The sequence below is a fragment of the Motacilla alba genome, chromosome 17 (assembly GCF_015832195.1).
Source record: "Motacilla alba alba isolate MOTALB_02 chromosome 17, Motacilla_alba_V1.0_pri, whole genome shotgun sequence".
NCBI classification, from domain to species: domain Eukaryota; kingdom Metazoa; phylum Chordata; class Aves; order Passeriformes; family Motacillidae; genus Motacilla; species Motacilla alba.
In genome coordinates this window covers 8840820-8864869 of record NC_052032.1, presented here as the reverse complement: position 1 = coordinate 8864869, position 24050 = coordinate 8840820, and the positions used below count along the sequence as shown (strand labels likewise).

General features: G+C 42.1%; 1 protein-coding gene across 2 annotated transcripts; it reads right to left on the bottom strand.

The window, feature by feature from the left end:
* Nucleotides 1-593: 593 nt before the first annotated feature.
* On the bottom strand, nt 594-22518 carry QSOX2 (quiescin sulfhydryl oxidase 2). Of its 2 annotated transcripts, none has more exons than XM_038156533.1 (12): nt 22225-22518; nt 17269-17369; nt 16050-16098; nt 14892-15000; nt 14603-14693; nt 13082-13227; nt 12426-12569; nt 10573-10702; nt 8539-8661; nt 7325-7475; nt 3728-3916; nt 594-1615 (listed from the first exon to the last, which is right to left on the bottom strand). In XM_038156533.1, exons 1-12 carry the CDS (start codon nt 22511-22513, stop codon nt 1065-1067), a joined length of 2073 nt encoding a protein of 690 aa, XP_038012461.1. In that variant the 5' UTR covers nt 22514-22518; the 3' UTR covers nt 594-1064. The 2 variants fall into 2 exon arrangements, with proteins under 2 accessions (XP_038012461.1, XP_038012462.1); XM_038156534.1 differs by having other exon boundaries at nt 14892-14997.
* Between the last annotated feature and the right edge of the window lie 1532 nt (nt 22519-24050).

Sequence of the window (24050 nt, the reverse complement as noted above, 5' to 3'; positions counted from 1 at the left end):
CCAAAACCTATTAGGATTAACTAAAGATTAGGTAATGGATAACCAGAACATGCTCAATTACATTGGATAGGATTATAAACTTCACTACCCAGGACGTGAATTATCCCCCCAGCCAGGATCACTGCAACTCCTACTCCCAAGGATGATTTTGTAATGTTTTCATGATTTCTTCTCACTGCTGCTCCAAGGACCCCACACAGAGCTCCAGAGGGAACTGGACATCCCAGAAGAGGCAGCTCTGGGTGGAAATACCAAGGGAAGTGTTAATTGCTCTCTTGTGATGGAGAAATTCAACAGAGGAAACTCAGTATTTGTACATTTTCCAGTCTGTTCTGCCACAGTAACACAAACCTTGCTGTCCTTCACTAAAAACATTGTTTTCCTTTCCTAGAGTCCATCAGGATTGGTTTCCACCTGGATAACACCATAATTATTTAGCAATCAGCATCAGGCTGCTAATTGTGCCCCAAAACTCTCATCCTAGTGATGACACACACACATCCTGGGCTGGAATGCACCAGAGAATGGACGAATGATTTGAACATGAAATGCTTCCTACTTTAAATATGTAAATAACATTTCAGAAAGTCACAGAGGTTTAGAATTGATTTAATCAGAAGAAAACTCATGTTTCCTGAAAAGAAACATCCGAATTCCTGCTTCTCCCAGTGAAGCAGCCAAGGTACCATTCAGCACTCGGGGAGGTGAAATCAGCTCTGGATGAGTTAAAAAAAAACACCACCTGACTCGAAAATACACAAAACAATATCCAATTTCCTTCTCCAACAGGCACAGCGGATTGCATAATGCAATGTTTACTCTGGAAATGAGTAAAGGATGTTGGTGGGAAGTCATGGAAAAACCTCAACTGCCAAATGCAGCTCCCGGGTGAGGACATTGACGTGGCCCCGGGCAAAGCCTGGGGATCTCAAGGCCAGCTCCACCCGTTCAGCTGAACACCTGGGAAGAAAGGGGCCTGACCCAAGGAATACTGCATATAAAATCCCTGATCATAAATATTAAAGCCGTGTCTGGGACCCGAGAGCCACGAACAGCGAGGACTCCTACACCGAGGAACGGTGAGACTTCACTTTCCAGCGCTTGGACCTCACCCGGAAAAAGAAGTACATGATCATTAAAAACAAGGATGATGCCACATAGAGGATGACACACAGACTCATGTCCAGGTTGGAAAATCCAATCCCCAGGAAGGACACAGCCTGCCTGCTCCCTTTGAGGTTCACGGATGCAGCTGCGTTTTTGCCGCCACCTTGGACAGCTCCAGGATTTCCCACTGGCTTCTCCAACGCCTCGGAGCCTGGATCTCCTGGCTTCTCCTTCTCCTGGAGCTTGTTTTCTCCATTTCCCCCCGAGTTCTTCTGCAGGGTTTTGTCTTTCCCCTCCCTCGTGTCTCCCTGCTCGTTGGCACTGGGGTCAGCCTGGCTCTCGGTGTATTTATAGAGGATGTTTTCGCTGCTGTAGTGGGACTTGAGGAATTGCAGCACTTGGTCTTCGTTCCAGCTGTGCAGCCCTTTGATTTCTTCATGACACGCAGGACAAATGTCTGGAGTTGGCCACTGCACTTTGGGGAACTTTGGATCTTCGGTTAAATCACCTAATTGGGAGGAGAAAAATAGAAATGGAAAGAAGTCAGGAGGGATGAGCAGGGAAAGCTGCACCATCAGCCACTGCCCAGGGAGCGTTTTCCACTTTCAGCGAGGTTGGCGCAAAAAGCCACGGCACAGTAACTGAATTAAACAAAGACAATCACTAATTCGGAACTTTTCTCATCGATTCTGACCCCAAACATTCCAAAATACAAACACTACCTCACAATTATTTCCCTTTTGTCACAGTAAAAGCTGCGGCATTTCGATCCCAAGCCCAAATCCTGCCATTGCTGCTTTCAGAAGGCAGGAACACACAACGGTCTGGGCCCCGCAGGGTTAACCTGAATTATGGTGCAAAACAAACTGCTCTTTTCACTCCTTAATCCCTGTTTTCTGCCTGGTTTGCAAGAGCAGCTCCAAGGCCAGACACTGAGATATTGCCATGTTTCTGTGTTGTGAACCATTCCACCCCAAGCTTGCTTTTCCACAGCTCTGCATCACCACCGGAACAAACACCTGCAGTATTTTAAAAGCCACGTTCACCTTTGAGATGTATTTTTCAGCTAAAAACCAAGTCTTTAAATAGGTAACACTCTCTTGAATTAGATCTAATTTTAACGTTTCAGATGCTCACAGCTCTGGCCACGGTTCTGAGCTGAACACTGCAGCTGGTCTCACACTTTGCTCTAAAAACCAATATTTGAAAATGTGAACGGAGATAATTTTTAGAAAAAAAATCTCCACCTGGTAAAACCCCTAATTTATTAACCTGATTATTACACTAGCACTTAAAGTATTTTAGAAATAAAAATTCTGCATTTTATTCTCATTTTATTATTTTTATTTTTTTTTTAAAGCAGGAAACTTCCCCATGATTTTGGGTAAAATGGGCATTCAAAAGACATTTAAAAATATTTGTCTCCTTGATATTTATGAGCAAAAGAGCCAATTGGCTTTTTTATCCTAAAGATCACTCAGCAATCAATTCGTTTCAATAAAAAAATGCAGAAACAAAATGTGTTACAGCAAGGTTACAAACGGAAAACTCCCTGTACTTTGTGTTTTCCTGCCAAAGAGGGAACTGCTGTAAATCCTGTGCATTCCAAAGGAACAGGAATAATTCAATAGGGCAGAGCCATATCCAGGCACCTCCTGACCCCCACCCCAAGGTGTTGTCATTGACCAAACATCATTTCTCACACGGCACCACAAACACAGATGCAGCTTTTAAGGGTGAAAATATATCACTGTCCCACAGAGAAATTTTAGCAAACTGAAAAAGCATAATTTAACATTATTATTTATTCCAGTGTGTTTATACTTCTTACTAAAAGGGTATTTTAGCTGGCTGCTGCATCACCTAAATCAATATCCATGTGAGTTTTCCAATACCTTAATGTTCTAAAGAAGTGCATTGCTCCACCACTTGGCCACTCCAAGTGCACAGGAGTTGCCTGTTACAGGAACCAAAATTAGAGGATGTTTTTATTTAATCTCTTATTATTTACCTTTTTTCTCCTCAGAGGAAGGAGGCAAACTGTTTGTACTCACAAGAGTATTTAATTCTTCATAAATCTTGGGAATGCAGCAGGAGCATAATATGAACACAATGTAGCATATTGAAATTGTAACTAATGCTGCATTACCCAGATCCATAACAGCAGACAGGGATTTAGTGCAAAGAGAAACCAATTTTCTTTAGTGCTTCAGTTACTTGATACCTCCATAACAGAATGGATTAAACACAACCAGTATTTTAACAGCACTTTCAACTGAAAACACAGGGATCTGGAGGGGGCACAGATTTCCTTTACACAGTAATTTTATTTTATTCAGCTGCTGATCTGCCAAGAGCTGAGGCTCTTTTATCCTGAGGAAGCCTCTTGTCCAATTGCCATCATTTTCCAAAACAAAACGAAGGCAGGTTTTAACCCTAAACTGGTGCAGAAAGAAATGCAATTCTTTTTTATCCACTCCTAAGCAGCTGAATTGCTCCTTCGATTTGTGCTCCAGAAAGAGCCTCACCAAGCAACAGGTGAAATCTCACAAGAAACCAGCTCTGAGAGTGATGTTTCTCATTCTCCACCAGCCCTGGCTCAGGAGTTTCCCTCCCCTACCTGCCAGCCTGTTGTTGACCACGTTGTGCTTCTCCCAGAGCCACAGAACAGCCTGGTCCGAGCTTTTCACAGAATCCATGGATTCTCTGGCCATCTCCTCAAAGTGCTGAGCACAGGCCTTGCACCCAAAGAAGTGCTGGATGTATCTCCTCATCACCTGCAGCACAATCTGGGGGTTGTCCTCCAGACCTGCAAGACAAGGGACAGACACAGCTCCAGCAGCAGGGAAGTGAAGGGGGGGAGGAGGAAAGGAAAAGTTGCTCCATTCTCGTTCCACACAAGTGACACCTGAGCTGAAATAAATCACTTTTGCAATTTGAAGTGGCTGTTTGTGCCAACACAGGCAACACATTCAGTACAACTGCTCAAAGCTACCCTGAACACCACAATCCAATAAAAGTCAAGTGGTCTCTACAGCAAAGTTTCTCCTTTCAGAGTATCTTAAAATTTCAGGGGAAAAGCAAACTCAGTTAATGAAAACCAGACATTATTTTTATCAGAGAACATTGTGAAATTGCTAAAATATGTAAAATTCACACTTTCTGTATGTCACAGCTCCTGTGGAATCAGAGATTTCTCCAAGCTCTTGCCCAGTATGTAACTGAATGTTTCTATGATGCATTCACCTCTGTACTCATGCCCAGGCACTGAAGTTATGGTGACTTTGCTACTGAAAAATCAAGAGTCAAAGCCCCTCTGCAGAAGGTGCCCGTGAGGGCTGTTTGTTACTCCTCAATTCTGAGGAATCAGAGAGCTCCACAATCTCATTAGAATTATTAATTCCATGGCTTTTTTGGCAGGCTCTGAACGCGCAGAGCAGCCGCTGAAAAACACTTTGGAGAATAAATCAGGAATTCCTGCTAAAATAAACACAAACACAGGATTCTTTTTATAATATTCACACTTCCACACTAAAGATAACGCGAAAGAAGAATGAATTCAGCAGGAAGAGAGGCCTGCACAGGCTGAGAACTCTGTGGCCTTTCTTGTGTCAGCAGGTAGCTCCTCACATCTCTAAGTGCCTTGAAAACCTGATATAATTTGTTGAAATCCTAATGGTTTCATCTCTGTCACACAGAATTTCTGATTCATGCTTAATTGACCCAGTAAATTATGTCAAAATGTATTTAAAAATGCCCTGTGTGTTACCACGAGCACACACTTGTCAAATTAAACACATTTTATGGTGCAGATTGATCAAATTACAGACTCTGCTGCTGAGCACCACGAGTAATTTACTATTGCTTTGTTTTCTTGGGAAAAAAAATCAACAAAACCTGCTCAAACTATCAGAGCACTCATCTGTTATAGGAAATATATAAAGATTGTCATCAACACCTTTATTTAGAACAACAACAGGATATTCTTAAACACAGCAGCAAAAAGAAGTCTTTAAGGCCCAAAGGAAATCCTAAAAAAACCCTGATTTCTCCTCAGGCATTCAATATCTGTGATTGAACAGACATGTATAAATAAAAGCTATGAGATTAAAGCAGATTAAATTACTGCATTAAAAGAAAGGCTGGGAAATTATTTTGGAAGTTGAAATGAATTTCAGGCAGAACAGTTTTACCATTTATACTGCAATGTGTATTTAGGAAAAATGATAAACACAACCAGCAAATTATCTCTTTGTGGAGAAACAAGAGCTTCATACACAAATTTAATCTCATTTCTCCTGTGCAATGGCACACCCTTGAAAATTCCTTTTGTGGGGAAATCTGTCAAATTCAGCACTAGATTTAAAAATGTCAGATAGTTTATTATAAAATCCACAAGGCTGTTCTATTCACACCAAGACATCCTGCCACCTGAAACCACGTTTCTTGCCATGGACTGAGCTCAGGAAATGATTTCTACAATGATTTTACACATCTTTGGCTGTGAGCAGCTCTCTCCTGAGTTCCTTTGGATCCCTCCTGCCACTCCCATTGCAGGTTCAGATTTCCCCCTTCAGCATTAAAATGTATCAAACATAACCCAATGAAATCATTTGATCAAGAAAAGCCACAGGGAGTTCACCCAGAGTGCCAGGCCCTCGAGCAGAGGGGACGACCGAGAGAAATCCATCTGCTTCAGAAAGCAAACAATTGCAAAATGGCTCATTTTGGTTGTTTTTCTTTTATCAGCCCCGAGATGAATCTTCTATTAACATCTGCCATGTATCATTGTGTAATCCTCCTTTTCTCTTTCCTCCCAAACTACTGCAATTCAGGGTAACCCTAATCTTTAAAGTGGACAAGAACCATAAAACCCTACCTGTGGTGGGAAGGATTAGGGAGTACATCATGCTTTTTAGTAGATGGGATTTAAACAAGCAATAAGGAGAGGAAAACCTCCCAAGACATAATCCCACAGTCTCAGACTGACCCAATTCTTTCACCATAAGAAGTGATCATCACATATCTGGCCCGATTTACAGCCAGGGTTAACTGTGCCAAAGAGTTCTCAGGTCCTACAATGTATTTTTAACTTCAGCCTCATGCCTGAAACACACAATTGGAGGGGTAATTTTGTGTGGTTAAATGTTAAGAATTAATAGATTTAATCAGAACACTTTGGGGCTAAAAAGGGGAAATTTAAGTTCTGCAGGATCCTGCTGAACAGCTCAAAATCATCCAGCACGAACCCCTCAAGCTCACTGCACTAAATGGAAGAAATTCAATCTACAGCCACATGAAAAACAAACAAAAACAGAAACAAAAATCAACAACAGAATGATTTGCTATCAAAAAATGCCTGTTCTGCAGGAGAATTATTCAGATTTGAAGCATTTTCACTCTGTAAATAATGCTAGACAAATGTATGGATCTACAATGTGAAATAATAAAATCCTTTTAAACGTACAAGCAACAACTGGTAAATTGAAAATTTCTGAGTTTTATGATGTTCATGTAGAATTCTCATATTCCTTGGAAAAGACATTGAAAAGGCTTTAAATGAAAACTAAACAGAACTGTAACCAAACAAAGCACTGGCCTGGCAACAATAAAACCCAAATTTTTAGCATTAGTGATCCTATTTTCATTGGGTGAGGAGAATAGATTTTATAACCAGCAGGTTTTTAAACAGGAATCATCATCAGAATATTAACACTCAGCTTCACAAGATGCTGCAAGTCTAAAAATGAGCAATTTTGCAGAGTGCTGGCAAAGTAGTAAATCACTGCAGGGATTAATGACAGGTACATTCAGCTGAAAAAAAAAATAAACCAAAAAGTCATAACATGCAGTATTTAAGAAATAACATTACAGAAGGATCAGCTAATGGCTGTACATCTTTTACAGCTACTGAACTGGATGGTAAAACCTCATTTTCCTCAAATTTCATTCCCAGTGCAACCTCAGGTAACCTGAATCATTTTCATCCCTTTTCAGGGAGCTCAACATTTCTTTGTTTGAAATTCTCTTTTTTTTTTTTTTTTCCTTTTTCCTGCTTTATTACTCCCACCCTTAGGGCCACACACTTTATTTAGCACATTTCCAAACCTCCCTGCTGCAGCCAAGCTCTGACCCCTGCTGGTGCAGCCTTGCAGCCACTCTCCTCCACAAAGTGAATCCTTGAGCATTTACACACCAAAAAATATTTGCTGCTCACCTGTGTTTAGCAAAGCTTTTGGTCTCAGTGCAGCCTGCACAGTGAGGGTATGGAACAGCTTCCAGAGGGAGCAGCTGTAGCCCCTCAGCTCTGGTCTGCTGCCCTGGCAGCCCACCCACTGCACCTTCCTGGGGAGAAATATCCCAGAAATCTGCAAAAAAAGAGATGTGTTTAAGGTATGTGCTGCTCTGGGCTGAAATGTTCCAGTGAGTGTGGCAGCACTGCTGATCCCACATGGAATCGAGGTGATCCAGGGTAAAGAACAATAAATGACTTTCTGCACTTGGTAATCAGTTCATGCTTCAGGCAAACAAAAATCCTCAAGTCTCAGATACTCTGAAGCATTATCATGAGGCTCATCCCTTTTGGACAAGATATAAATTGTTCAGTCATTGCCATCAAACCTACTAAAATCAGCCTGACAGAGCACACAAAGTAGTTTAACCTGTGAAGATTATTTTTTTTAAGAACACAATACACAAAAATATCCCTGTACACTGCCAGAGCTCCAGCTTCCCCGGGGACATCCAAAATTCCCTATCACTGCACAAGGTTTACATGATTTACAGTGCAAAGCCTTAACTGGCTGTAAAATTCCAAATTATTTCTTCTTGGAACAAACCCACTCCTTATTCATTGCACCCGAAACCCAGTGCAAGATTTTAATTTCTGAGACTCTTCTCTCCTCTTCCTAAAACACACAGGAGGCTTTCAAATTTCAGACAGAAATAGGGAAGAAACTGTGAAGTTCTGTGCAAAGACAACCCCGTGACAGGGCTTTGCCAAAGTGGGATGGGATTCCAGCAGGGAAATTAGAGAGTATTTGGGGAAACTCTTCAGGAATAATGCACATTTCAGCGGGTAAATTTCCCATCACTTAAACTCTGACCTTCAAGAGAACCCTGCTGACAGCAGGCACAGCAAAGTCAGAAATATCCTCTGGGAATCTTGCATCCCTGGGGATGACATTAGGGAACAAGTATTGCTTGCTCATTATAAAACCCAGCCAGCATTGCATGTTTCAATTCTCTCAATTTCTTTGTGTGGATATGGGTTTGTTTTTTTTTCTGCTAATGATTTCACTTTATTTTCATTTTAACCTTCTTATAACTCCATTATGACTGGGGGAGCAGCAGTAAGTGATGTCTTAGATTGATAGAGAATCTTATCCTGTCCTAATGCCCTGTTTTATGCTGGAACTGGGAACAGCTTACCCGCATTTTGTTGTTGACCAGATCCAGGATAGCATCATAAGGGATTTTATCTAATGGAAGGCTCACCAGCCACTCCTGCAAGGTCTCTAACAACTTCACCACAGGCTGTCGGCCAGGAAAAAGCTGAGAAAAATAAAAAAAATAAAAAAAAAAAATAAAGAAGAAAACATTTTCAGGCACAAATCTCATTAGCAATGAGATGCTTTTGGTTTTATCCAAATGGTTTTGCTGTCTGTTAAATGCTTCATTTTGTTTTCTGAGGAGCAAATTAATTACTTGTTCTGCTTGCAGTAAAAAGCCATCTCGCAGCAGCTTTTGCTTACAAAATTCAACAGGTTTTTTTGTGCAAAATGTTAAAAATTGTTAAAATTTTAAAAATTTTAGCAGGCAGGAATGCTACAGAACAACTTGACGTTATCTAGGATTTCACATTAAGATAATTCAGTTTGGAATGTTGCTCAAAACAGAGTAAAACACCCCAGTGAAACAGAGAGGCTGAAATCCTTCTCATTTTTGGAAGAACAATCATAAAAATGAGTTCTTTTTAGTAAGATTTCTGTGAGTTTAGGAGTTGTTATCCAGAAGAACATTTTCCTTTCATGTGTAACTGTGATTTCCAAAGGGATCTGGAATCAGGGACTTCCTTAACTCAGAACTTACAGGAGCCACAGCCTGGCAGAGTGTGAGGACCTGTAAATCAGTGGTAATGCCATTATTTTCCAGCAGAAAAGCTATTTTGCTTTAATAAGGGTTGGAATTATTACAGAATTAAGTCAAGTATCTGCCATTCTTTAGGATCCTTCCAGAAGGAGCAGGATTTCAGTCATGAAAATTCCCCAGGCAGGGAACCAGAGATCTCTGTGCCTTTGGATTGACCATCACTATAAACAGGAGAAGAATATGAAAAAAATCCTGAATATTCAGAAATATTTTCAGAAATACCTGAAAATATGAATGAGAAAAATGAGGAACGTGTTACATGACCAAAAAAAAAAAAAAAGGCAAATAAAGGATAGCAACTCCTGGTGGGACAGAGCAGGGGGAGATGAGCAGGCACCTAAAAGGGAACATTCCCCATTTATCATCAACAGCCAGGGAATCAAACGACATCAGCTGGCCAGGAACCACAGGGAAGAGCAGAGGAGGCTCTGGGGATAATATGATGGAAAGATTACCACCACACTTTCTTAAAGAAATGAGGCCAGCTGCAGATTTCTGAGCTCTGATGGCTGCAGGGGGGAGCTGGCTGGGTAAGGAACTGTCTGATTTTCAGATAAACCCCGATATTTGGAAATGGTTCATATAGGCCTTATTATTCCCTTAAGAGTTATTGGTTCACTTATTCAAAATAAAACATAGTGTTAGCTACACAGGGAGTAAAAATAAAGATATATTGTTCATTTCAGGAAGCTGGCGTTATAAAACAAAGTGATTTTAAATTCTTTTCAAGTCATACCACATTATATTGTGTGTATTTTCTTTTTATGCAAATGTAACACATAAGCATTTTAAATTTTTAAACACTCAATTATATTCAATAGCTCAGTTATTTTTGAATATCTATTTAATCAAAATCAGTAGCTCAACTGTATTCAAAATTCAGACAGAAGATACTAATATCTCTAAATAGAATAGCATTTGCCAAGTATGCATTAATGAAATCCAAAAGTCAAGAATGAAAAACAAAGGTTGGTTTAATCCCACTGAGTAACAATAGCCACTTATCCTGAAAATCTGATAAATGGACTATATTTACAGTCTTTGTTCAATATGCTGCAGACTACTTAAGCTTTATTTAATTTTGAGCCCCCTAAGGTGAAATTAAATTGCATTTTAACCCTGTAAGTATGTCAGAAGAGCAAACAAGACCTCAAAAATAGCCTTTAAATAAACCCACCAGCCTCTTTCTGAAGCTCCTGAGGATGCACACACTCAACCACTGTGCAAGACATTTTGAGAGACTTATGTCCCACGATAAATTTTCTGGTGCAGCCCCTTCATCTTCACAAATAATCAAAGCCCAGAAGTGCCTACCTTGGCAGAGAGGGTGACAAAGTCCTTGAAGGTTTTCAGCTCGGCTCCCTCGAGTGCCTTGTGCGTGGCCAGCTCCACCCGGAGCAGGAAATGCAATCCTGACTCAAGGTCAGCCATGTAGAGCCTGGACCTGGAACACACATCCATCATCGTGGCATGCTCTGGCAGCCTCCTGCCACTCCTTCCCTCAGCACCCTCCCAGGCCAGATCGATGAGAGGAGGTGTCACTAAAGCCACCCCACAGTGACTGCAGAGTCCTGCCCAGCCCGAGCGGCACAGGCAGAGTTTGGACAACTGAGGCACAACCACACGTGAGAAAGTTTTGGTTTTATATTTGACTGAACTTTTTGCTTCCCAGGCAGCTTTACCTTGTAATGAAATGACAGCCCTGGTGTAAGGAAATTACAGCTTTTCTGCTGGGCTGACCACAAACAGAAACAGGACATGCCCTGAGCAACAGGGAATCCTACACAGGGCAGGGTGCAAACAAGACTGGAAATGTCAGTGTTGGGAAGGACTGAATTAGAAATCCTCTCCCAAATGCAGCAGTTTTACTGCAGGTCCTTCACCTCCCAGTTAAAACACAGCAGCTCTTAAGACAAGAGTTCTGACAGGTACAAATAAACCATATAAATCAAATAAAACGTTTTCCAAGTTCTTTCTCACAACTAAATATCTTCCTAACTAAACCTGCTTTACAAAGTACAAATGTAGCAGGCACACAGCCCCAGCTTGCAATGCTTTTCAGGCAGTGTGAGACAGAGCAATGGAACTGAACAAACAGAAGCTCAGAGAGCTCACACTTCTTGTAAGAGTTCAGCAGCACTTCTGTTGCTAAAAAAAACAGAATTAAAAAACAAACACTGAAGAAACTGGCTGCTCCCACCTCCTAAATAACATATTAAAAGACAGAATCATCTATAATTATATATACTACATCTATAATTTAATTTAAGCCACAGACTTATTCTGAATTCATCTCCTTAATTAATATAGTACTCACTTAAGGTATAAAAACCAGCAAAATTCTGCTTCAAGTTTCTTAAATAAAGAGACATCCACATGAATTCAGGAGGTTCTCCAAAAGGATCCTATTTAGAAGATACTCGGAGTGGAGATTCATGCCAACAAGATTTTGCCTTGCTGGAAAGCAGCTCAATTTAACTAAGTTGTTTTGCTAACTGAATGCTCCATATAAAGCATTTTATAATAGTCACTGAAAGAAGATGACACTAATAGTGTCCATGAAAGGAAAAGAAGTATTATATTAAAGCACTCAGTCCCACATCTTTTCCATCTAAAGATACTGAGGGATTATCTCTCTGCAAAGGCTTTGCATCTTTTTCTCAAAGAGGGTGAAGATAAACCTCAGGGGATTTGGGCTGATAAACATCTTTTACAGTGACTTTAGTATTTTCTATTGTACTTGTATTTGACAAGCCCTTTCCAGTGGGCACAGTTTCACTACTGCACACACAGGAATCTCCTACAGAAATCTTACAGCTTGGCATTTTACCATGTATTTTTTCAGGGACACCTTTCACTTCTTTCAGGTAGTGGCTGGTAAGTCCTTGGTATTTTCAAGGCAATTGAATATTTCCCAACACTTCTAGTAAAACATTCCTTCCAGAGCAGTGCAGACATTTGCTGCTAAAACCAAAATACCTCAGTAATTTCACCTGTGAATTGTTTGAAAAGCTGCTCACAATTGAACTGAACGGAGTGAAATGAAGTAAAACACAGAACTGCTCTAGGGTTTTATAATAAATGACAGCACAGCTTCCCACGTGGCAGGAAAAAGCTGCAGGTAATTTTTAATAACCAAATTTATAAAAATCAAGGGCATCACTTACTTATCAAACTCTTTCCACACCTTGATTTCTGGGCTCTCCTCTTTGTTTTCTGGAGCAGGCAGCTGCAGTGGCAAAAGGAGTTTTTTCCTTACACCTGGCAGTGACTTTAAATATGAAGAAAAGAAAGACCGTAGAGGCTTCAAACTGCAAATGGACAGAGAGAGAGAATTTTAATCTCAGACTAAGTGAATGCCCAAAGCAAATAACTGTTTATAAAGTAAGATATTCACTTTGGTTTATGTTTTACAGTCCCGGTGCAGCATGGCCTGCTTTGATACAAAGTGAAAAGAAATAATGTTCAATTTGTGAATAACAAATCACTTGGATTAGGGGTGTGAAATTCCATTCAAAATAGGAACAAATAATGTTTATCCAAATGTCAGTTCACGTTACATAAGAAATGGGTTTTCTTAACATCTTTGATGCTTCGTTTGTTTTTTCCACTTTTATTCTAAAGATTTTTTTCCTTTCAGAAGTATCACAGTAATAAATTGAAGCTATAAATTTTCAATAGTGGTAAGTAAAAGCAGTATTAGGTCTTTTATTGATAATATAGGGAACACACAAGTACAATGTATTGATGAGGTGTCAGGACATCAAATCCTGACATTTTTTTAAGTTAAGTGAACGTCCCCCTCTGACAGATAATTACTTACTTGTTAATTAATCCATGGCTGCCATTGGGCTGTATCAGGTAGCATGAGGGGACTGAGGTGACCCCCAGCTTCTCCAGGAAAGGTTTATCAACATTCAAGGCTCTCCTCACCACGATGTTTTCATACTGGATCAAGTCTAAGATAACCTGGGTAATGAGAGGTTGCCATGAATTACACATTGTTCAAGGAACAGCCAATCTTGCAGGACAAGACACATAACCAGGTGAAGTGCACCATCCTTTAAGGGCATCATTAGCTGTTTGCAGGAAGTGCAGCTATGGCTGCTCTGTGCACGTAAACAATTTCACTTAAAGAAGATTTACTCTTCTCTAGAAATTATTACTCCTATTTTCCTTTTTTTATTTTATTTTTTCTTGGTCTATTCTGTTCTTTTCCTCTCTCCTTCCATCAGTGATGACACATGGCCTCCTTTTCTTCAGCAGTACGGGAAGGTTTGTCCATTTTGTCTTGTGCTGTAAACATGAGAACAATGCTATTTTCTGTTTCACTGAACTATTCCATAAAGCTCAAATACTACATAACACTAACAAACATTTTTTATCCTGAAAGCAGACTCCGCTTTGTGTTAATCAAATGAATCTGTCTTCCCCTCTAACTGTAGATAATAAAAACAGTGTGATAAAAATCTGAAGAACTTTATAACCTTCACGTTTCTTCAGTAATGCCCACTTGCATCACCACAGCAGCTCCCAGAGAACAAATGCCTGGAAGCAGCCTGATCCCAAAGTGAGTCCCACTCTTGGCAGCACAACCTCCTCCACTCATGACGCTGGGCCATCTCACATCAAATCTGATTAGAAACATTTTGCAGACACTGGATGTTTCCACACAGACTATGCTTGGGTAATTATGCATTTTTTTTCCTTCACTTATCCTAGATCTTAGCAGGAAGAGAAAAGTAACAGTTGTCTGAGCTAACAACAGGCTCACTAGGTGGGGAAATGATACCCTATCAAATATTTTATTGGGAAGCAAAACCTAAAGACTTCCACTTCCTCTGTGTTTCTGAACTGGGTAAATAATTCTATGCTACTATCTTAATTTCTCAAAATTCATATGGGAAGAAAGGAAACTGGAGAGTTTAGATCATTACAAACAGCTGTCCAGAAGAATGAGTATTAAAAATGGCTCTCCAGTAGTAACAAAACAATAATGTAATCTGGCAATATTTTTATTGTGATCTTTCAAATTCTTGAAAGAAAATTCAGGATTTAGAAAATTTAGGATTTATCCTCAGTGCTGAGGGTAAAACTGATAAATTAACCTTCTACTAAAATAAGAATGGAAGAAGTTAACATGACATCACATTCTTTTGTAAGCAAGTTCCTCTGTGTGAGTGAACACCCCAGCCCTATAAAATCCCTGGGTTTTATGATCCCCCAAACACGTGTGACCTGCTCTAGTGCTACATTCAGGGAGCTGTTGCTTGGCTAAATAAGCTCAAATCCAGCTGGTTTATGGTGACATGCATTCACAGCCACTCTGTCCCTCACAAGTTACCTCTCGGCCCACGTAGGAGCTGTTGCTCTCAAACACAATGGCTGTGTAGTGGTGGCTGTTCTTGTCAAAAAGAGATGGGAGATCACTGGACCTTTGAGGAAAAGAAAAGCAATTTAGCACAGAATGCAATCCACCCACTGTTACTCCTGGAATTTCCTATTACAATCTCATAGCAGAACTGGTATTTAAAAAAAAAACAAACCACTTTAAAAAGATTTTTAATCTTCTACAGTTTATTTAATTAACTGAGTAAACAGAGAGCAGCTACATTTGAAAACAAGGAACTTACAACACTGGATCCAGTGGTGGGCAAGCAGGAGGCCTCAGCTCCTGGGAATGGTTCTGGAGGAAGTCAATCATCATCTGACGAAGAGTCTGCAGCTCTCGATCTCCTCCTGCTGAGAACAGTTCCAAAAAAACCACAACCCTTCAGAAAACTGGGAAAAAATGACTCACACAAAGGTTTGCTATGCATGCTTTTCTGGGTCAGGTTTTTGCTTTAAATTCAGACTTAAAACTCAGCATACTATTTGGCTGAAGAAAAGGATTTGATTGTAGGATTTTATTTTAATGTTGCTGTGAGATCATATTTAAAAGCTGTCATCCCATCCTAAAATTAATAAAGCCTCAAGACTTTTCCAAATGTATCCATCCTCCTGCCTTGCTGATTTTCTCTTCAAACAATGCTTGATTCTCAATGTGAACATTTTCACTGTAGTTGCTGTGGGCAACTTCAGCAGGATAATATCCACAAATAAAAATCTGCCAAGGTACATCATTCCCACAAATGGAGAGGCCACAAAGCCATGGAACAAGAGGAGGGAATAACTGAAGTGTGAGAATATTTTATTTGCTTCAAAAGAACCACATTAAAAAGCAGAAAATGCTTCAAATGGCCAAGAGGTAAAACTAAGGTTCCCTTGTAGAGGAAGGGTTAATGGTGCAGGTGGTCTCTCCTCTGACCTCTGGCCTTTCAAATGTTCATCCATGGAAAGGGACAACATTACTTTTGTCCCAGACAAACCACCTCAAGCTGTGATCCTGACAAACCCCGGGATAAGCCTATTTTCAGGGAGTCACCATCTGAATAGAGGCTCTCCCAGTGCAACTCAGGATGCCTGGAAAATGGCTGAGGGATCAAAAGTCAGGATTGAGCAAATTGGATCTCGTGCTGCTGGGGAGTGTGGTGGGAAAAAAGGGATTAAAAAAATTAACAAGCCATTTGTAAAAATTATGAGCTACATTAAAAAAAATTAATTCCTAAGTTTCTGGAAGAAATATTCTGATTAACACTTCACAGAGTACTGGAAATATTCTGTCTTAAAGAGCTATTTAGTGTCCACCCATCCCTGCCCAAAGGAACTGACAGGATTTTGCTTGTTGTGTGACACAGCCCTGGCTGACAGGAAAACTGCCCTGGGAATTTCTCACAGTAAAATGTTCTTACCTTGGTAATTTTCTCCAGTTGTGAACTGCTTTGTAAATGCTCTGAAGTACTGTGTGTGAGAAAAGAAAATTCACTGTACCAGACAAAAAAAGCCCAGTTTAGGAACAAAAACAGCTTTCAAGAGTTTTTACAGCTCTAACTACAAAACATTTTTATTTATCTGCTCAGGAGACAGTTTTCCCTCTCAGCCTGTGAGTTCCAAAAAGCTGCTTCTCACCTGAGGGCAAGAGGAAAACTCCCTTAATGCATAATTCAATGGTGTGTATTGATCCTGCACTGCAAACTTTAACCCAAACACAAATGAACTGATCACCAAATCTGTGCTACCAACTGTGTGTATTTGGAACACTATTCACATTTTCCCAACTCCCTCCAGTGGTTAAACAGGAGATCTAAGGGAGCTTGGCTGCCTTCTGCCACAAAAAAAAAATAAAATGGAAAAGATTCTGTGTTTAATAAAGAGGATATCACAATTTACACCTAAAACTTTGAAGAGTAAAAGAAAATAAAAATATTGGTTTTACTATCAGGGGAAAGGATCACAAATCCTACATTGAAATGCCTCCTGTTCCCTCTCCTGTCATCACAAACACTTTATTCAACACTCTCCATCCACCACATTATGCTCATACTTAATAATGTGATTAATTCAGACTGACTGAGAAGGTAAAAATTGCATTTACACTTGAAAATGAACAACGGCAGATACTTTTGGCTAATATGGCATCCTCTTTAAAAGGCAGTTTAAGCATTTTATTATGAAAAATATCATGAAATTAATCACAAGAATAGTGAAGGATCTATCAAGGGTAAATTTTTAATTGCTCATGCAATAAGCTGTCTTCATGAGGCAAGTTCAGTGTGTTCCCTTTACTTTCACACACCAATTAATAATCCTGTAACATCTGGATTTGAAAAATATTTATACAAATGGTTATTATCTAATAAATCTATTGAAACTAGGGGTTATATATAAGTGATAACATGATACTTTGCAGAATGGCACCTTTCAATGAGGATTTTTCAGATTCAGGACTGAATTACTGCTCAAAACAGCTGCATCAGCTCCTGCATTCAGCAAAACCCCCTCAAATGAATCTGTTATCAACTCTGCAGTTTTCTCAGCAAAGCAAACCTCCAGCTACAGAACAATGAGTTACCCAGTTTAATTACTAGAAAACATGCATCATTTGCCTAAGGCAGGATGTCCTGCACTTACCCTGAGAGTTGGGTAGTAGTGAATCCCATATTCCTTGCACGTCTCATAGTTCCCTTCTTCCCCACAGTCCAGCACTCCAACTCTAATTGCAGATTCCCAGTCTGCAAACAAAGATATCGTTCAATTCTCAGCAGGAGCGACCACGGATCCCAGCTGATGAATTACCTTGCTTCCCATGGAAACCAGCAACAGGACTCTGAGAGATTCCAGTGGCATAAAAATCCAGCCCTGGGTCGATTCTCATTTGCCATTCATTTCCATCCCCCAGTGTAATACAATCTACTGATTTTTAAAATAACTAAAACCTCCCTGTTTTTCTTGGCTGCATCAGTGTTTTCCATGCACCTGAACACAAGGAATCACAGCACACAATGCAGCAGCTCCAGGGGTGAATCCAGGCAGATGAAATCAGGGCCAATCCAACACTGGCAAGGAACTGGATTGAATTCCTCAGCTTTTCCCATTAGCTGTGCTCATAAAATAGAGCATGCAGAATGTACATAACTGAATCAAATTCATCCAACAGTTACTCATCCACATGGCTGTCAATTACAAACCCATAAATCTGATGCACCTCGTATTAGAGTTTTTTTAACCAGCTGCTTTTTCTCCGACTTACAGTTTTCTGAGAGGCCTCAGAATTACACACAACCCCAGCTCATGTAGTGTCTGCTGCAAGCTGCATTTATCTGGCAGTATTGTTCAGAAATACATTAGTTATACCCCACAAAATACCTGAGTTTTAACCAGTGTTGAGTTCGAGCATCACTCTGACTCTCCTTTACAGCAATAACCACGAGAGTTCAAGGATTTCCATAAATATGCTTATATAATTCAGTAAAAGCTTTCAACTAACTTACAGCTTTTTGCTTGTCTTTTTGCTGGGATTTTTTTTTTTGAGCCAGCCTTTGCTGCAGCAATCACTTTAAGGAAGAACCACTCCAAGAGAATCCTTAGACAGCTGCTTTTTGAAGCTAAGTTAAATCAAACCAGCCGTGGGCAGAATTTGAAGGTCCCCCACAATTCCCAATAAAATTTAAAAAGCACTAAAACTAAACCTGCTTTTATAGCAAAGAGCATGAAAGCTTCATCAAGTTCAAGAGCTGATGGGCAGTTCTGGTCTGTGACATTTAGCTTGACCTTTACTTGTGTTTGGAGGAGGCCAGGGCAGCTGATGGAGAGGTTTGGGCTGAACATGCCAAGAGCTGAGCGGGCACCAGGAGAGCAGATGGGCACCCATTCACAGCAGCACAAAGGACACAACAGCCCATTTCATCAAATAAAACGCAAAGCACAAAAGAAAAGTTTGGCTTCTGGTTATCTCCTTCATTCAACTTTCACCACTCCTCCTCCTTTTTCCACCTGTCTGGATCCTCCTCCACGCCATGAATGGGAGCTCTCTGAACTCAATGCAAATCACCCAGCACAACAAAGCAGCCCCACTCCAGCTAAACACCCGGGTTAAAGAGCACCAGCTGGGATGTGCTGCTTAGCATTCCTGCTGCTGGAAACGGAGCTTCTCCTTTCCAAGGGGTGCCAGAGCTGCTGGAGGGCACAGCTGACACTCTGGAGTTACTGCGGCACCGTAGCCTGGGCTGGCTTTTTTCAAAATGCTGATTAATTTTAAATTAGCAGTAGTGGTTTTGAAATACCTGACCCACGAGCGATGGGAAAGAGGCAGATGAGGGATGCATTAACCAACACAATCTCTGTTTATGCTAAACAAGCTCCAGTGAATGACAGGGCTGTGTTGGACAAACTGGAATCCTGCAGGTGGGTCAAACCTCCCACGTGAGAAATGCCACAGAGCATCGAGCAGAGAATTACAAGGAATTCACTTCCTTCCCATAAACCTGGCTGTTTTCCATCAGGAAGTTTCAGGCAGGGAGTTAAAAGGCTCATCACAGGCACCTCTCTCTCACAGCTACTTGAGAGTTGCCTGTGTTGACACTTGGTGTTTCTGAACCATGATCAGCTGACTGCTGCTCCCCACCAAATGTGTTCAAAGATCAGTTTCTAGCAGGAAATCATTACTATGGACTTGAAACAAAACCTGCTGAATTTGGACAGTTCTTCCAAATCCCGAAGAGTGAATTGATTCTGTGTATTACTCACAGGTTGTCCTATATGGGATTTCCAAGGGTTTGTTACTACACGTAATTCCAGTCCATGGATATTTTGCTGGATAGACTTAATCATCTTTTAGACAGAAAAGGGATAATTAACTCTAAAGGCCACTTTGGCCACTGCTGTAACAAAATGAAATGTGTGATTAGGAAAGCAGCAGCATTGACTGAGCTGAAAGCCTGTTCTGAGAGGGAGTATCAAAACAAAAACATAAATTACACAAAAGCAAGCACTGATCCTATTTTTCAGCAGGATTATGTTCTGCTGTGAAATCTGCAATGGTAGCTTTGCCAAGATTTAACAAATGAGAAACAAAATTAAAATTAGGTCTATTAGCACAGGCCTTTTTTGGACAAAGCTGCTGCACCCATTTAAATGGATTTTATTTGGACACCAAATCAGCAAACACAACCCCAGTGATCTAGGAGTTCCCTAATGTAAAATCTGCATCCTCGAGGATATCCTTTAATATCCCAGCAGATGAGTGAATATCTTTGAAAGAGAAATGTTGAGACAGATTAAGCGGGCAAAATGGTTTGGATTTGGTTTCTTTGATGAAGCTACCAATGAAAAGTATGACTGTTCTCAGTCTCCTAAAATCCATTCATCCAGCTTGAAAATGGAAACATTTGGCTGACAAATAACACCAAAAGCCAATAGCATTTGCTGGTTGTGCCAACGTCCACAAACATTCAAAATCCACTTTCTAAATGAAAGTTTTCATAAAAGCTCAGTGGATTAAAGGAGACAAGCCTTTAACTGATTGCAGTGATACAAGTGCATGACAGCATCTGCAGTTCCATGTCTGCTGGTGAGGAAGAAAATATGTATTTGAGGAAGTCCTTACAAATGACAAAGGAATCACACTGCTGTAATCCTGCCTAAAGCTCTGGCCAGTTTGGGCTCTTCATGCTCTCCACTGCTGTGCTCAAAGACCTCCTTGTTACTTCAGAGAGGGAGAAGATCTAATATTATTTTGGCCAAGAGCAGATTAAAGCAGGAGGGAAAATGTTACATAAACTTATGCAAATTAAACAGAGAAATGTTACTGGTTTATAAACAAACCCTTCATGCAAGTAAGGAACATTTGAAGTGCTCTGAAAACCATGACAGTTCTGCGTTTCTCTGCTTTTGAGTTTTTGCTCACTGATCACAATTCCTCAGCGTGTGATGCACTATTTTAGGGTGGGTTTCCATTTCCATAGATCTAAATGCACACCTAATACTTCACCTACATTTCATGGGAGCTGTTAAGGCTTTTCAGAGTGTCACAGAATGGCCAGAGCTCTTCAGTCCCTCTCAAAGTGAAACCATGAATGCATTAAAAACTGTTGTATCCATCCTGGAAACATCTCCTGGTTGAAATGTGAATTAAGAGTGGTTTAAAAGCATTTTACACTGCTATATTAAGCATAACATTTCCTACAAATCTGATCTCAGGCTTCCTCCCCAGCAGAAGTGCTGAACTTTAATTGATACCTCAGGGGCCTGTTTGTTTCCTTACATCTACAAACAGTGTAAAACTCTTCAGCACCTGCCAAAAAAACCTGAGCAGGCTAAGAGACAGCAAGGCAGGTCCCTCAGTATAAGCTGTAGATGCCACCATTACTTTTAAAGTCAATATTTGATAAATCTGAAAACCTGGTTCTCGCTTTGCTTGATTTTTTTATTATTTTCTGGTGGTCCTTTTCCCCCTTCGAGCCCATCCACACAACACTGAATTTGCAAGATATAAATCAAGTGCGTGCACAGCCTCTCCAGTACCACAGTATTTGTTGCTTATCCTCTGAAACAAGCTGATCTCTTTATAAAACATTCAGAAGATAAACATCATGCCTTCAAGAGTTCAGTGTAAACAAACCTCTGGTTCCCAGGGACACTTACACGCAAACCACACTGCTGTGTGCGTGCAAAGAAATGTTTTATGCCTGGATTCTTTCAAAACCTTTAATTTGGAGGTGTGCTTCCACCATCCACCATTCAGCTATTTTGGCTGGTGTGGCACCACCAGAGCAGAGGATGAAGATGATGCTCACACACCAGAGCAGAGGATGAAGATGATGCTCACACACCAGAGCAGGGGATGAAGGTGATGCTCACACACCAAAGCACCTCTAGAGCAGGGGATGAGGGTGATGCTCACACACCAGAGCAGGGGATGAAGGTGATGCTCACACACCAGAGCAGGGGATGAGGGTGATGCTCACACACCAGAGCAGGGGATGAAGGTGATGCTCACACACCAGAGCAGGGGATGAAGGTGATGCTCACACACCAGAGCACCTCTAGAGCAGGGGATGAGGGTGATGCTCACACACCAGAGCAGGGGATGAGGGTGATGCTCACACACCAAAGCACCTCTAGAGCAGGGGATGAGGGTGATGCTCACACACCAGGGCAGGGGATGAAGGTGATGCTCACACACCAGAGCAGGGGATGAGGGTGATGCTCACACACCAAAAGCACCTCTAGAGCAAGGGATGAGGGTGATGCTCACACACCAGAGCAGGAGATGAGGGTGATGCTCACACACCAGAGCAGGAGATGAGGGTGATGCTCACACACCAAAGCATCTCTAGAGCAGGGGATGAGGGTGATGCTCACACACCAGAGCAGGAGATGAGGGCGATGCTCACACAACCCCCGGGCACACGTGGCATGGCCCACAGGTGACACAGTGACCGAGGCCCCGCGGTCCCCCAGCCCAGCGCCCCCCGGGGCACCGCCGCGGCCCTGCAGCGGCTGCGGGCACCGCGGGAGGCCGCGAAGGGCCGCGAGACAGCGGCCGGGCCGATGGGGCCGTGTGCGGTGACCCGGTCCGAGCCTCACCTTTGACGTCCCCTGCCAGCGCTCGCCAGGTGGGCGCGAAGGCGATGCAGTGGCCGCAGGACGAGCTGTAGAACTGCACCACCCAGGCGGCCGAGGAGTTGAGCAGCGCCGGCCGCACGGAGCCGGCCGTCAGCACGGTCAGCGGGTCGTGGCCGGGCCGGTACAGCCGCGCCGTGGCGGCGGCCGCCAGCAGCACCAGGAGCAGCACCGGGAGCGGCACCGGGAGCGGCACCGGGAGCGGCACCGGGAGCGGGAGCAGGACCCGGCGGCCCCCGCCCGCCGCCGCCATGTTGGGACGCGCGGAGAGGGGCGGGGCGGGGCCGCGCCATAGCAACGCGCCCGCCATGGCGGCACGGCCTGAGGGCAGCGCGGGCTGTCCCGCGTCCCTGAGGGGAGCGGCGAGCGTCCCGTGTTCCTCGGAGGAGCCGTGTTCCTGAAGGGACCGTCCTGTGTTCCCTGAGGGGATCGGGAACCGTCCCGTGTTCCCTGAGGAGAGCGGGGATTGTCCGTGTCCCTGACGGGACTGTCCGCGTCCCTCAGGGAAGCAGGGACCGTCCGGTGTCCCTGAGGGGAGCAAGGACTCTCCGTGTCCCCTGAGCGTTGCAAAATACGGAATATATACAATTTTTATTTAAAAGGAATGTTCTTTGATGTTTGATTCAATCCGTGCAGCAGAGAGCAACCAACAAGCTCCAAGTGTTAGGAAGGCGCTCGTCACCGAAGTGGCCGCGCACCGGAGCAGGCTGCCCAGAGAGGGTTTGGAGTGTCCCTCACCGGAGATACTCCAGAGCCATCGGGACACGATCCTGTGCTCTGGGATAACCCTGCTGCACCAGGAGCTTGCACTCCCGGACCCACTGCGCTCCTTTGCTGTCTTGCCCATTCTGGCCTTCCGTGAGATCGCTCGGTGGCCAAATTTATGTGATAATTTATATAGAAAGAGAAGTTCTAACTTCACGAGACTTCTCGCTGAGCAGAGATGAAAGCAGGGCAGCCTTTGGGTCGAGAGCTCTTTCATCCCTGAGCACCTCTCTCGGCAGGGAAGAGCCATCTCTCCTCCGACTGCAGCTCGGATTAAAGGCTGTGTGTAGGTGGTTTGAGAGAAGCTCTGTCCTTTCCATCAATTCAGGATGAGCACTAGTAATGGATCTTAGCCCCTTTTCACTCTCGCCCAGTATGAAAGTCTCCTTTCCTTTCTAAATACAGCCTCAAGAATTTTCATTACCTTAATGAGAAGCAGGAACCCAACAACGTCCCCAGAGAAGGGTTTCAGAGGATTTTAAAACTCAGATAATGAACGACTGAGGTCTCTGAAAAGATAATTCTTGCTTCTGTTGCTCACAAACACTTCTTTTAATCCTTCAAGAACAAGTAGGGAACAAAGGGGTTTAAATTCTTACTTCAGGCCCATCGGGGGAGTTCAGGGTTAGAACTTAATTCATCATTGTTTGTGGCTAACAACCCTCAAACAGTACAAGAGTAAATTTCTGCTACTTTTGCTTTTTCCAGACCCTTTATTTTATTTGACCATTAAATCTAAAATGGTTCAGACACATATCTTTTGATCCATATCCACAGCTACAACCTAAATAGTTTCTCATATCACATCCCAGCTTTGGGGTTTTCTCTATTTTTTCTGGGTACAGCAAGCAACAAAATAGATGGTTACAATAGCAGAGCTACAACAGCTTCCAAGAACTGAAAAACCTCGTAGCAGCTGCTAATTAGGATTTTAAAAATCTGCAGCACCTAAGATATTTTAGAGCACATTTTATTTAGAAGAATTGTTAAATGTATGAAGATGAAAGAGATGGATTGCAGGAGAA

Bases quoted from the DNA above. Each gene is read 5' to 3' on its own strand.
- QSOX2 (XM_038156533.1), bottom strand. From the start codon at position 22,513: ATGGCGGCGGCGGGCGGGGGCCGCCGGGTCCTGCTCCCGCTCCCGGTG. The intron at 12,570-13,081 runs GTAAGTAATTAT...GTCCATTTGCAG, and splicing joins AGCCATGGATTAATTAACAA to TTTGAAGCCTCTACGGTCTT. The intron at 10,703-12,425 runs GTAAGTGATGCC...TGTGTGTTCCAG, and splicing joins GTGTGGAAAGAGTTTGATAA to GTCCAGGCTCTACATGGCTG.